At 34.7% G+C, this 14,282-nt stretch overlaps 1 protein-coding gene across 4 annotated transcripts in view; it reads left to right on the forward strand.

The window, feature by feature from the left end:
* CDH18 (cadherin 18) overlaps window positions 1-14,282 on the forward strand; it is a 721,675-nt gene that overhangs the window by 698,099 nt on the left and 9,294 nt on the right. For 2 of the 4 annotated variants that reach the window (XM_047767725.1, XM_047767715.1), the window contains exon 11: window positions 13,531-13,782. In XM_047767725.1, coding sequence (XP_047623681.1) covers window positions 13,531-13,782 — 252 coding nt within the window. The remainder of the gene's footprint in view (window positions 1-13,530; window positions 13,783-14,282) is intronic. The other 2 variants (XM_047767734.1, XM_047767743.1) reach the window with 2 other exon arrangements.

Raw genomic sequence — 14,282 nt, forward strand, 5'->3', positions numbered from 1 at the left:
CTGCTTGATAAATACTTAAATTTAAGACAGTGCTTCCATGTTACTCCAGATCTTTACCATTTGTTAGATCTTTTCTGCATCAGGTTTCATCCCTCATCAATTAATTAATTATTCTGAACATTGGAGAACAAATATTTTCTTAAATGTTCCATCCTATTTATATAAAAGTTTCTTTCTTTGCAGTCTATTTTATTTTATTATTCACTATGGCATATGCTGGGAATATACTGGTAGGAAATACCAGCATGCAGCTAATACTTTTCTCAAGGAAGTAAGTGCCCTATCAAATCAAATATATTCACTCAAAAAAAAAAAAAATGGTCCAAACGGTCACTGCTTTTGATAGTCATTTTTTATTGATAGCCTTTTTTTTAAATAGAGATATAGATCTCTGGTAAAATTCTCTATCCTTTCTTTTATGTTTTCTATCTTTCTTTTCTCTATTTTCTTAAATATATTAATCTTGGTGATTTCACAGTCATTATAAGCTACTGTATTTTTTTCTATAAAGTGATAGGTTTTGTTTTGGTTTTTCATCAAGGGTACTGGAGAGACAGGATTGGGATATAAGACTTGTTTCCTAATATGTCTAGTAATTTTTAGTTGAGTGTCACACAGTGTCTAAATCTAGAAGAGACTCAAAAGGTAACATAGATTGTTCATTTTCTTGGATGAGCAGCTAGAGAAGGGCATTATTACAAAGGTACCTTAGAGATATTGTGCGTTCAATTCTAACCTACCACAATGAAACAATTATCATAATAAAGTGAGTCACATGATTTTTTGCAGTGCATATAAAATTGTTTATACTATATTGTAGTCCAGTAAGTGTGAAATAGCATTATGCCTAAAAAAGCACACACTTTATAAAAACTACTTTATTGTTAAAAAATGCTAACCACCATCTGAACATTCAGTGAATCATGTTTTTGCAATATACTATCAAAAGTCACTGATCATAGATCACCATAACAAATAAACTAATAGTGAAACAGTTTGAAATATTAGTAGAATTATCAAAAGGTGACACAGAAACAAACACAAGTGAGCAAATGCTGTTGGAAAAATGGCACCAGGAGACTTTCTGGATACAGGATTATCCCAAACCTTCAATTTGTAAAAAACATAATATCTGCACAGCACAATTAAGCAAAGCCAAGATAAAAGGAGGTATGGCTTACTTCAATCCAATTGGGTTAGAGCTAAATCAATGCTAACTTGCAGTTTTTGTTTAGATTCAGTCTATCTCTGATTTATCTGTCTCTAGGGCATGGCCCTCAAGGGCTTTAAATTGAGAGCCTATTTGTGCAGGAGGGCCATCATTGTCTGTTCAAAAAGAAGAGATGGAAGAAAAAAATCTCTTCTTTGTCTTCCAGGGCTTTTCCTATTTAGTGTCTTAGATCTCTATGAAACTTTCAATTTAACTTTAAGCTTTCACTTTAACAAATACCTGTAAGGAGAATCATCCCTGTGTTTAAGGTCCTTCAATTTCCAATATGATTGCAGGCCAAAGGAGCCTTCTAAAACTTCTCCTATTTTCACTGTCCCCACTTGGAATTCCAGCTTCTTTTGAGTTCCTAGCATAAACAAGGAACACTGTAATCAACAGTTCACCTCTACACAGTTTTTTTGCCCTCTCTGGAATGTTACCCCTCAACTTCTTTTACTTCAGCATTTCTTTAATGGCATTAAACAGAAATTTCTTTGAAGATTTTGGTCTTTTCTCTTAGTTACTGACAAGGGAGTGGGAGTGTTGGCTAGTCAAAAACTACAGTTTTATATAGACCACGTTTTATACTGCCAGAACCATTTGGCAAGTTTCATTAAATAGTTGAGATATAAACTGGACTTGGAAGAAAGTACACAGTTCATTAACAATCTAATTGCCATTGAGATGCTGGCTGCCTGGTTGTTTGCTGATAAGCTACAGACATTTGTTCTTAAAAATTTAATTAAAATGGGTTCAGAATCCCATCCTGGCAAGACCAAGATTCGCTCCAAAACTTCTCAGGATTTTGAGAGTAGGTATACAACATTGTCACTCTTTGTGCCATTTACCAATTCAATCAAATTTTCCCTATTTCTCTGGCTTTTGTTTTCTCGGTTACTCTTCCATGCCTGCTATGTGCTCAAAGCACAAACTATTAGCGAGAATAGGGGTGAACAGAGGGCATGGAAAGAGCAGCCCAACTTGACAAATATCTGATAGATAGGGATAACAGAATTAAGGAAAACATAGCCTAAAAAGTGATGTCAAACTCATTATTTTACAAAAATATTTACTGAGATAACATGTACAGCTAAATAAATATAACCTATGGATGGATCCTAAAAAATTACCTCCAAAGCAGGGTAGCTTTGAGAATCATAAGAGGAAATTTCAGTACTAACCCAACTGAATTTTACTATATTGAAGAAATCTCTGGGAATCAGAACTCAAAGAACTTCCCTAAGTGGAAAATCACAGAACACTGCAGAGTCATGCAGGTTGAAGAAGAGAGGCAGTTAACATATACTGAGGTGTACTTAAAAGTAGAAAGAGAAAACCATACTTAAAAAAAAGATTTTTTGAGTTGATACATGAAAGTATTACCAATTTAAAAATTCTGGAAAGATGATACATTTCAAATGGACACTGCTGAATTCTGAATTAGTAACCAGGAAGAGCATAAAGGAGGCTACACTGCCCAAGAGAACAGTGCTTTCTCCATCATTCCTTCTCTTGGTGACCTGGGAGTTAGAGTCAGTGTCCTTGGGCACCTCTCTGCTCATTTGAGTCTTGTGGCATTTTGCTACCTCTCCTGGCTCCTATCACGTACCACTTACTTCCCTTTTTCACCAATGTATTGGGAGCACTTTCTCCATCTATACTTGGAATCATAACTCTGGGACAATTCAGTGCCCCAAAGAACAAACTGACCAGCACTTCAGTCACCTAACACCCAATACCCCCACAGTCATCAACCAGAGCAGATGTATGATTTAAAATGAGAGAAGTAGTTATATGACACCCTGTACTTCCCTCATCATAGCTCATATCACACTGTGGGCTCTCTCCTCTTTTAGACCGTAAGCTCTATGAGGACAGGGATTTGTGCCTGACTTATTTACTGCTATATTCCTAACTGCTACCATACTGCCAGACACAGAGAATATTTTCAATAAATATTCATTAAATTAAAAAAATGAAAGAAAAGGTAGCTACATAAGCAACATAGAAGAATGTTTTAGAGTTAGACTTTGGAAACAGGTTGCTTCAATTTGAAACCTGGTTCCTTTGCTGATTATGTGTGAGGCCAGGCCAAGTTCTGGCTCCCAGTGTGTCTCAGTTTCCTCTTTTGTCAAATGCAGATAGGGAGGCAATTATTACTGCTTCATTCTTATAAGGAGAGAACAAAATATAAAGAATTTGAAATCACACACAAAGTGCTACAAATTATAAAGAGTGCACTGATGATAACTGAAAATTAAATAAATAGATGGAAAAAATAATAATGAAATATCTGAAGGAATTACTTTGAGTAAAGAAATATACAGGTTTAAGATTCTAAAATATGTATGTAATCCCAGAGAAATTCCCTAACTTGTGAAGTACATTTACAAGATTCTAGACAATGAATTAAAATTATAAAGAGAGTAAATGGCACTGAAGTACTCATTTGCAAAATTACAAACTAATAGTCAATGACATGTTAGCAGTTCTTGAAAAAACAAAATACAATAAAATAGATCTATTTACAATAACATTCATGTGACAATAAGGAAAGTATATTTTAAAATACTAAATGCTTCAGAGAATATAAAAATTGTATCAATTATTGCAAAATTCCTCTTTTTTTGGATTTTTAGGGCCACACCTCTGGAGGTTCCCAGGCTAGGGGTTCAATCAGAGCTACAACTGCCAGCCTATACCATAGCCACAGCAACGAAAGATGCGAGCTATGTCTGCAACCTATACCACAGCTCACTGCAACGCCAGATCCTGAACCCACTGAGCAAAGCCAGCGATCCAACCTGCAACAGCATGATTCATAGTCGGATTTGTTTCTGCTGTGCCATGATGGGAACTCCAATTATAGGAAAATTCCACTGACAAAATATTTAAAGCTAGCAGCCAAATGAAAATAAAACAAAAATAAATTTCAGAAAAGTAAAGATAATTAAAATAAATATACTTAAGTATTATAAGGAAATGATTTGTGTTGTTATATTTCACATAAAAGCAGTGAAAATATTGTTATAGAATTGTATTTTAGGAAATACAATAGTTCTTAAAGAATGTCTATGTAATGTACTTTGAATATTTTTAATAAGAATATACTCACGTATCAAAATTAAAATGAATAAAAACATCACACACACACACACACACACACACACAGCCTTATCCTCTTCTCTGACATTTTACATTGGCTGCCCAGAATGTTCTACTCCAGCCTCACACTATATTACTATTCACCACCATTCTCTTCATTCTTAAAATGTTTTTCCTCTGAAAGAAATTCTATAGTCAGCTCTTAAGTTAACATTGTTTTTCTCCTGCCATTCAATCTTCAAGGCTCTATGCACTGTCTGTGTAGGAGGCAGTGATCTAAGCTGTCCAGAATGCAAGAATTAAAACACACAACTCCTGCTGTCAAGGGACTTCCCATCTATTTGGGAAAATAAAGATATGAAGTGTAACTTGCAACTGAAGGCTGTGACATGTGTTACTTTAGAGAAGTCACTAAAAGTCATATCTTTAAAAGAATTGGAACATGATTTGACTTGGGGCAGGGCAAATCAGAGAAGACTTTTTAATTAGGTGGAGAATGAAGACAGCATGGAGATGACAGAATGCAACATTAGTCCTAAGAATTTAGCCAGGGAGATGTAGCAAAACCAAGATACAGGCGTTTTAATTCACTGTTAAAAACACTAAGTATTAAATACTATGATACATTTGGTGCTCCCCCAAAATAAATAAGATACTCTGCCATTAATCCTTTTGTTGCTCTACTACTAAATTGTATTGAAAGGAAAAAATTGTACTAAACAATGATCTTCAATATGTATCTGGCAAGTTATGACCCCTTACTTATTAAATAGGAAACACAGCAATTAAAAATTGTATTACCTTAAACCAACAATGAAAACATGATATGTTTTCTGATTAAAGTGTAGTATTTCCTACAACTATATTCCCTTCAATTTGTGATAGCTAAACTTTTCATTCTGACATCAAAAAGTTAATTGTATAATTTCAACTTTTAACCAAATATCTATAGCAAATGAACTATAGTCGCGATGTGAGGCTAGGGTTACTCCTGAGGTCTGTGCATACAATACCTTTTTTCATTATTTTTGTAGTAGAAAAGTATAGCCTAATCCACCAATATCAAATCATCATTAGTCTACAAGTCTGTTCTGCTTCATGATCTTTAGGCTGCCTCTTTAGGGACTAGGTCTTATTTGATGCAAGGAGAATTACCATACTAATTCCTAGGCTTAATTACAGTTGTCAAGTGCATTTGTAAATCTTACAGATTTTAGTAGGGGAAGAGGTCTTTTTTTACTATGCATATATTTGTATCTCTGTTTGCAGGGTTCTAAATCACATCTAATGTGCTTTTCTGACTGAAAATTCTCATCATAATTATGTGGGTAATTTGCTATCAAGAACACTTGCTACCTATGTCTCTAGGTTTTCTTCTTTAGATATGTGTTTTCCATTTCTGTAGACATTTTCAATCTTTAAAAATGAAAAACAAAAGAGAGAATGGAGTCAAATAGCACATTCTTTTTAAAATAATGAACAAACTGTTGAAAATGACCATTTTCAATTACATTAAACAGAAGATAATATAGACTGTCACTTTCACCTCATTACAGTATTTAAAATGTTTCCCCCTTGGTTTTATTACTTTTTATTATTTCTTTGTAACATACTTCTAAAAATGAAGGTCACATTATTTATAAGTTTCACAATTTTTAGCAAAATACTTAATAGCCATTGTCATAAAATATTGTCTTTGTGGTGTTTGGATTTGGTGAACAAATATCTAACAAATATCTAAATTCACATTGCACTGATCTTAAAGGAAGATTTTCACATTTGAATATGAGCTGTTAAGAAGATGTATTTGAGGTCTTTTCTTTCACATTTCACACTCCACTGGTAGTGAAATGCAGTTATTTAGTTTGATACGTTTTGGTAACCACAAGAGATTTTATGTTTATTTTGTACTTCCTTGGCATCGTTGCATCCCTAGTTGTCAATATTCCCAACATTTATTTTTGTCCTTCAAATGAGAGCTCACAGCTGGTGGTGTAATGTGCTTAATTTCTCTATAGATTATAACCATTTAAAATTCTCTTTTTATCCACAGGGGTTCAAGAGACCTTGTAGTGTTTCTCCCATTCCTAAATAAAATAGCACACACAGTCTGTCCTGAGAGTATAGTTGCAAGTGATGCCTCAAATATCCTCTCGTGGGTGTAGGAGCAGCTCTGCCCAGAGTCCCCACAGTCAGTGATAAGGCTGAGATGTGCTGTTTTTGTTCAGCTATGCATCTCCTTTCTCATTCGGGTCAAATCTCGGTATTCACTCACAAGCATCTATCCAATCATATTTGATAGAACCACACTATCCTTTATGGGAGGGGGGAGATTCAAAGCTTGACTAGTGACTAGTGAGAAGGCAAAGAGTGCATAAGCCATCATGACCCTAAAATGTGAAAGTGTGACCTCCAAATGTAATGGTTTGTTTTAGTGAGTCTTTTGTTCTACATAGAAAAATATTAGAATTCCCACTGTGGCTCAGTAGGTTAGGAAACTGACTAGAATCTATGGGGATGTGGGTTCAATCCCTGGCCTCACCCAGCGGGTTAAGGATCTGGCATTGCTGCAAGCAGTGGTGTAGGGTGCAGATGCATCTCAGATCCAGGATTGCCATAGCTATAGTGTAGGCTTGCAGCTGCAGCTCCGATTTGACTTCTAGCCTGGGAATTTTCATATGCTGCAGCTGCAGCCTTAAAAAGAAAAAAGAAAAAGGAAAAAAAAAAGTATGCTTTTATTTTCTCCTTAGTGACTTAACCTCTGTTGATTTTTAAAAAATTCTACGTATTTTTTCCTAATGAGTTTGTCACGCTGCATCTCTCATCACCTTCTTATACTCCTACTCACACTGACAGCAAAAGAAAAAAAAAACGCAAAATGAAACAAAAAAGCTGATACATATTCTAAGCAATAAAAATGACTAATTTTACCATTCCATGCCACTTTGTTTTTCTTCCCCATTGTGAAAATGTAGGTTACATACTTTTGGCTTAATTCCGTCCTTGCTCAGAATCACATAATGCTGCAGGAGTCATCAACTCTACCTCTGCTTTAAGGCAGAGGGAACTTTAAAACAGGATTTTAAATAATTGTAAAAACAGGATTATGTGTTCACTTTTTAAAACTCTCTAAGGATTTATCTTTACAGTTTCCTTCAGTGTTTATAAATATCATGACTCCAAACATAATTTATTGTACTTTGACTCATCCATTTCCCACTTAAAAATATGGTATTTGTTAAAGGTACGTGATAAATAATGACTAGAGGGTTTCTCCTGAGGTTCATATTCCTTTTTTTTTTGTAAACTACTGCTCTTATCTGTACTTTAGAGTTTCTTCAAATATTATATTACTGACATGCTTATGAATTATTTGAATTTGGGGTTGGATTTCTATTTTAAAAACTCTTTTTTTCTTATCACTGTATTCACCTAAGTTAATACCTTATGAAAAATTATATGTTTTCTCATGAGCAGATTTCCTGACATTCTTCAAGGTTCATATTTTTGTTTTATATGTATTCATGTTCTCATTTTAAGTCACTAGTCTACAGAGTCTTATATATCATAAATAGGCATAATTAATAGCAAAGAGAAGGAATGAGCAGTATTCAAAGTTTTTTTTTTCTTTTTTTTTGGCCACCCTGTGGCATATGGAAGTTCCTGGGCCAGAGGTGAGATCCTAGCCACTATTGTGACCTATGAAGCACCTGCAGCAACATGGGATCCTTTAACCCACTATGCTGCACTGGCAATTGAACTTGCACTCCTTGGAGCTTCAGAGATGCTGCTGATCCAGTTGCAACACAGAGGGAACTTTTCAAATGTGGTTTTAATAAGTTTATAATAGATGGTAGCTTCTTCTCAGAAAGAGATATTTTCCTCCTTTGAGGGGGAGAATAAAGCTCAAAAGAAAGTAGCAAAATTGGAGTTCCCATCATGACGCAGCGCAAATGAATCTGATTAGGAACCACGAGTTTGCTGGTTTGATCCCTGGCCTTGCTCAGTGGGTTCAGGATCTGGGATTGCTGTGAGCTGTGGCGTAGGTCACAGACTTGGCTTGGAACTGGCGTTGCTGTGGCTGTGGCATAGGCCTGCAGCTGTATCTCTGACTAGACCGCTAGCCTGGGAACCTTCATATGCCATGGGTGCTGCCCTAAAATGACAAAAATAAAAGAAAAAAGAAAATGGCAAAATAAACTTAGAATAGCTACTCTATAGCATCTAATAAAATATGGATTTTAATAAATTTATTACTAGTCTCCTATGATAACAAAGTCAAAGTTACATTACCTATGGTTATAACTATTTACCAACCCGCATTACTTATGAATCTGATATCAAGATCTTTAGACAATGGATGTTTGTGTTTATTTAGGATTTTAAAATTATCAAAAAGGAGTGTGGCATATTGTCAAAGGGGTGACCTTCAAGGGTGCAAATAGGAACATAATGATATTGGATCATTCATTTGCGGTTTGGCAGAAACACACCTGAGGCCAGGAGGAGGTTTATAAACTTAAATGAACAGGCAGAATCCAGGGTCTTAAAAGTGAGATTAGGGCAGTTCTAAGATTAAAAGAAGTGGATGTTGGTAACAGGAGAAAATAATAGACCTTCAGCAGAAATCATGAGGAGATCAAGATAGATTAGTTCATTTCAGTTTTAATTTCTTAATACATGACAGAATAACAAGGAAACTGTAACAGAAGTCAAGTTCCTGCTGAGCATAGTTCAAATCGCTACTTATCAAGTACCTATTATGTGAAAAGAATTTTGCAGGAAAGCAAAAGATCATTGTTTCCTGCATAGGCTCTAATAATAGTTAAATTACAAATGGATCATGTTGCTGCTGGAAGACCAGATAAAAATGAAAACAATATGAACTATGCATATTTATTTGCCTGGTGGAAATTAAGGTTATGTCTCCTAGTTTAATCTTCAGACAGATTTAAAAAAAATAGTTCAATTTGAAAACCATATCTGAAGATCTAAAATGCTTCTGCTGTTAAGATAGATTTGGAAATATTATTTTAATCATTTACTAGGCTATACTTATGATAAAGTTTTTCTTTATGACTGCATTATCGAATAAGGAAACCACTGAAATGGCAGGAAGTATATGGGCATCTAATAATTTAAGGGTTTTGAAGAACATGGTTTTAATACTTTCTAAAATATAAGGTAATTTTGGAGTTTAATATAGGATTTGGTTTTTGCTCCAGGGAATATTTTTAAATCATGCCTTATTTTAACTTAAACAGTGCTATAGTTTATGAAAATAGCATGGAGATTAGAACCCTTCAATTTCTTTCAAATTATTGAACAAAGAAATAATACAGCAGGTACTATTAGTTCAAGAAAATTATATCTGGAAGAACAATAAAGAAAATCGTATCTAAGGTTTAGAAGCACTTTATTACTTGTATTTTACTATTGTATTCTGTAGCCTTCAGTCCTTGTAGAAATATAGAGGCTGAAAGTATACCTACTTATATGACCTTATATTTTACCATGAATATTTTTTTGTGAAAGACCCCCCCCCCATTACTGATTATGAAATCCCTGGACTTCTTATAGCTACAAAAATAAATTGTTGATACTCTTTTTCAAAGTTCTTCAAATTTCGATTCTTTCAGTCGTGACAATGATATTTTTAAATATCTACATGAGTCAACTATTATATATCTGTATGGTGGTCTCCCTACTTGCTATTATATATGCCCATATCTTTTTATAAACCAGAAATGGGATATACAACAAAATAAATAATGCACTATCATCTATTTTGAAAGATTAAAACACTTTCAAGGCTATTTCCACATTACATCAGGAATATAGCTGCTGGGAATGTCAGGAATATATTGATCATATTCGGAAACGGGTTTATTACTAAGAGAAGTTCCCATTTTTTTCTGGAGAATTTCTAAGATACTTTGGATACTTAAATTCATACAAGACATGAAGAATTCTCACACTCTTTGTTTCAGAATTTCTTCATATGATGTATTTTTCTAACTCATCACTGTCAAGGTCTTCTAAATTGGGTTAATACATCACTTCTAAGAAAGTAGACCCAAACTTATGTATAGTATTCCAGTGAAGTCTTCTCAATAAAGAGATGCATAGAGCTTCCATGTCTTCATTGAATGCTTCTTAGATTGCTTTAGGTCTATTGCCTCATTGCTTCATTCAGATAGTATATATATTTGAAAATGTTAGCTGTTACTCAAGATTTCTCTTGTATGATACTTTCCAAAGTTTATTATGTAACATACATCTTTATTGCCTGTCTTTTTGTTTAAGGTTTTCATGCTAGCTGTTCAAAAATCTGCTAGAATCCTAATCCAATACTTTAGCCATATTGGTTTGGCTTCCAAGTGTTCTAAATCTTTTGTCTTCATCCACACTCCTCTTGAGAGTTAGCATTAAGGACGAAGTGTGAGTACACATTACTAGACTGTCCTTTATTTGACATCGATATTTAGCACTTCTTATTCAAATATTTTTATATCCTACTATGGTTTCTGTTTATTCAGTTCATATTGGCTTTTTATTCACTTTATACAAGACTTTTTATAATACTTGGTTTATTTTTTAAAACATTATATTTCAAGTTTAGAGATTTGGCATTGCTCTTATCACCTAATATTTCAGTTTCAGCATGACAAATTTTATTCACAAGAAGTATACATTGTATATGTATATGTATGTGTGTGTATATACATACATATACATATATATACACACACATATATATATATTCTTATCCATTTCATTTTACTTCAGTTTTCTTGTTCAAGTTCCGTGAGCCTACTACCAAGTACATTTTCTGCTGTTCCAGTAAAGTACACAGTATCCCCTGTCAAGAGCTCAAGAGCTCATTATTCTGCTGTACTAAGCCTTTCTAGGTGGGAAGCTCTTTGCTTCCTGAATCCTCTTTTCTTTGAGAAAGTCAACCTTCAGCTGGAAAAACGAAAGAGTATTTTCATGTCTCCATGTCTGAGAGCTTTCTTGTTGAAAACTTAAAGTACCGTAGAAACATACCCTGTCTTTCCTTTTTTTTTCTGATCATGTTTTGGATTGCATTTCCAATAAATAACTTGAAAAAGAGCATGCTTCCAGGGGGTGCAAAGTGGACACTGGACTAGAGCCATAAAAGGGAGTGCTCACTACCCCTGCATGCTACCTGGTCATTTCATGCACTGTGATTGTAACTGAGAGCAGGGACCATGTCTTGTATCTCATCTTCAGAGGACCAGCAGTTGAAATGCTCAAACACGTCTGTGCTTTTGAATACTGGTACATAACTTTTCCTTAAATTAAGAAATTGTGCAAGTTTGTATTAATCTTGATGGAACATCCTACAAGGGATGGATGTGCTGATTCAAAGGTTTCAAAGATTTGGGGGAAAGTACCTGTAACTGTTATACTCTTAAAACACATGTGATGCAGTTTCTCCTCTTTTTCTTTGATCATTCTGAAACCTGCTTCAGAGTAGGCAATTAATATACCTTTAAAAAATTTTCTCTTCTACCAGGTAAGAGGATATTTTTAGTAACTTGTTAGGTTATTTATTTTTATGTTATTACAAACCTTCAACACAATACATTTGTGGGTGTTTTATGTGTATATGTAATTTTTATTTACATCTGTAATATAAATTATTCATGTTTTATTATCTGTATTACATTGGGTCTTTGAAAAATGTATTATCTTTCTACTGCATTAGTTGCAATGTATAATCAAGAAAATATAGCTGTAAGGTATTGTATCATAATACATAGGTATTGACTATCATAAACATCTCATAAGTAATAGGATTCCAATTTTCAGAAAAAAAGAAACTGATACAAGGAAAAGAATCCCTAAAAGTGATTGTCCAATGATTTATTAATTTTTTAGATAAAATAATTAAGTCATAGGTGTGGTCATAGGTTGGATCCCCTGGGAAGCAGGCTCTGAATTGGAGTTTTGAGAAAAGGATGGTTACTGGAGTGTGCCCTTTTGTGATGGAAACATGTGGACCACACTGGGAATGGAAGAAAGAAGGACAGAGTGAGAAATTGAACTGACATACAATTTTAAAGTGTCCATAGCTGATCTCAAGGGAAAGCTCAAGAACTAAATTTACCCTTCAGGATTTTCTGCATGCAGCAGAAATGGGTCATTGGTTATGTGTTGATTCAGAAGGTGTGACCTTGGGGCAAATGGCCGTCTACAGCTAGGGCAACAAGTCATTCTACACAGGGATTTTGAGCAGCACATTCAAGTGTGAACCAAAAGGGTCTTCTAGCAAATAGACACAGAATGAGGAATCGCAATGTTAAGGTAAAAACAAACTATGTGTACCTGAGGCCACTGGGAGCAAATAGAAGTGAACTAACAGAGGAGAAGCAGCATGACATTGTGGTTTTGGAATTTCTTGGGTTGTAGCTTGATTATTCACTAGCTTTGTGATTTGGTGACATGTACCCTCTGGGATTCAGATTATTTATTTTAAAATTATTATTCCTGGTAAAAATGATTTTCTGCAAAATGTAAGGAATTTAACATCCTCCCCCTTAGAGGGTTGTATGGATTGATTAAAACACATCATGTGATCATTTACTATAGTATGTAGCATTTTAAAAGTACGTGAAAATGGAATTAACTCTTTTCTTCATCATTACCTTTTCCATGGTGTGCCCACTGTAACAAGAGTACTTCAGATTACAAGTCTAAAGCACAATTGATGGGATGTCTTCATAAACACATGATCAGTATCAATGTTTCTTACACATTTTTGTATATTAGCCTCACCTGAATAATTTGCTAAAATGTATAATTCTATCTAATATAAGTCTATGCTTTATATTCGGAGTCACTAGGTTTGGGGTAGAGGCCACTGGTTCATCCAATGATTTGGTATCTATGTATCCTTTTCCATCCTTTGGCTATTATGTCCATGCCCAAAAGGCTTATTGCTTCCTACCACCCCTGTCACCCACTATCTCCCCTCCAATTTAGTCCAGGCCCAATTAATTTTTCACTAAGTTTCCTCAAATTGAGAACCAGTATTAATTAGTCATTAATAATGTTCCCTTCATGATCCCTTGTCCATTTCAGAAATGGAAAAATAAAATCACACATGCCCATTTTATCCATTAAAGGAAATGTGAATCTTTAATGGCGGCTTTACTAAGTACATTTTGTTCTGCTTATGTCTGTCATAGATAACACAGCCAGCATTCTGACAAGGCGGAGGAGATTTAGTCGAACTATTCAGGATGTGTATTATCTCCCCATTATGATCTCTGATGGTGGAATCCCCTCTCTCAGCAGCAGCAGCACCCTCACCATCAGGGTTTGTGCATGCGAGAGAGATGGGCGCGTGCGGACCTGCCATGCAGAAGCCTTCCTGTCCTCGGCTGGTTTGAGTACAGGAGCCTTAATCGCTATCCTTCTGTGTGTTGTTATTCTCCTAGGTAAGTCATTTTAAGTCCTAACATAAGATGGAAATTCTAAGTGTACCCTTCACTGGTGTGTTAGAAAAGAGAAAGAGACAGAGACACAGCAAGAGTCATTTTGACAAAACCTTAGAATCAGGAATGCATTATGTGATAACAAAATATGGCTGCACTGATTTTCTCTTAATTAACTTTCTCAATATCATAGTTAATCTATAAATAATTTGGTTTAAATGTGAAGAAAGACAATAGTTTGCATTTATTAGCCCCAAATTCCCAATCCATCCCACTCCACAATGAGATCCTGCTGTATAGCATTGGGAAGTATACACAGTCACTTATGATGGAGCATTATAATTTGAGAAAAAAGAATGTATACGTGTATGTGTGACTGGGTCATGTTGCTGTACAGTAGAAAATTGACAGAACACGGTAAACCAGCCATAATGGAAAAAAGAAAAATCATTATAAAATTTAAAAAAATGTGAGGAAAGAGTTGAAACATCAGAAGAGGGATG

The sequence above is a fragment of the Phacochoerus africanus genome, chromosome 1 (genome assembly GCF_016906955.1).
Source record: "Phacochoerus africanus isolate WHEZ1 chromosome 1, ROS_Pafr_v1, whole genome shotgun sequence".
In the NCBI taxonomy this organism is placed as follows: domain Eukaryota; kingdom Metazoa; phylum Chordata; class Mammalia; order Artiodactyla; family Suidae; genus Phacochoerus; species Phacochoerus africanus.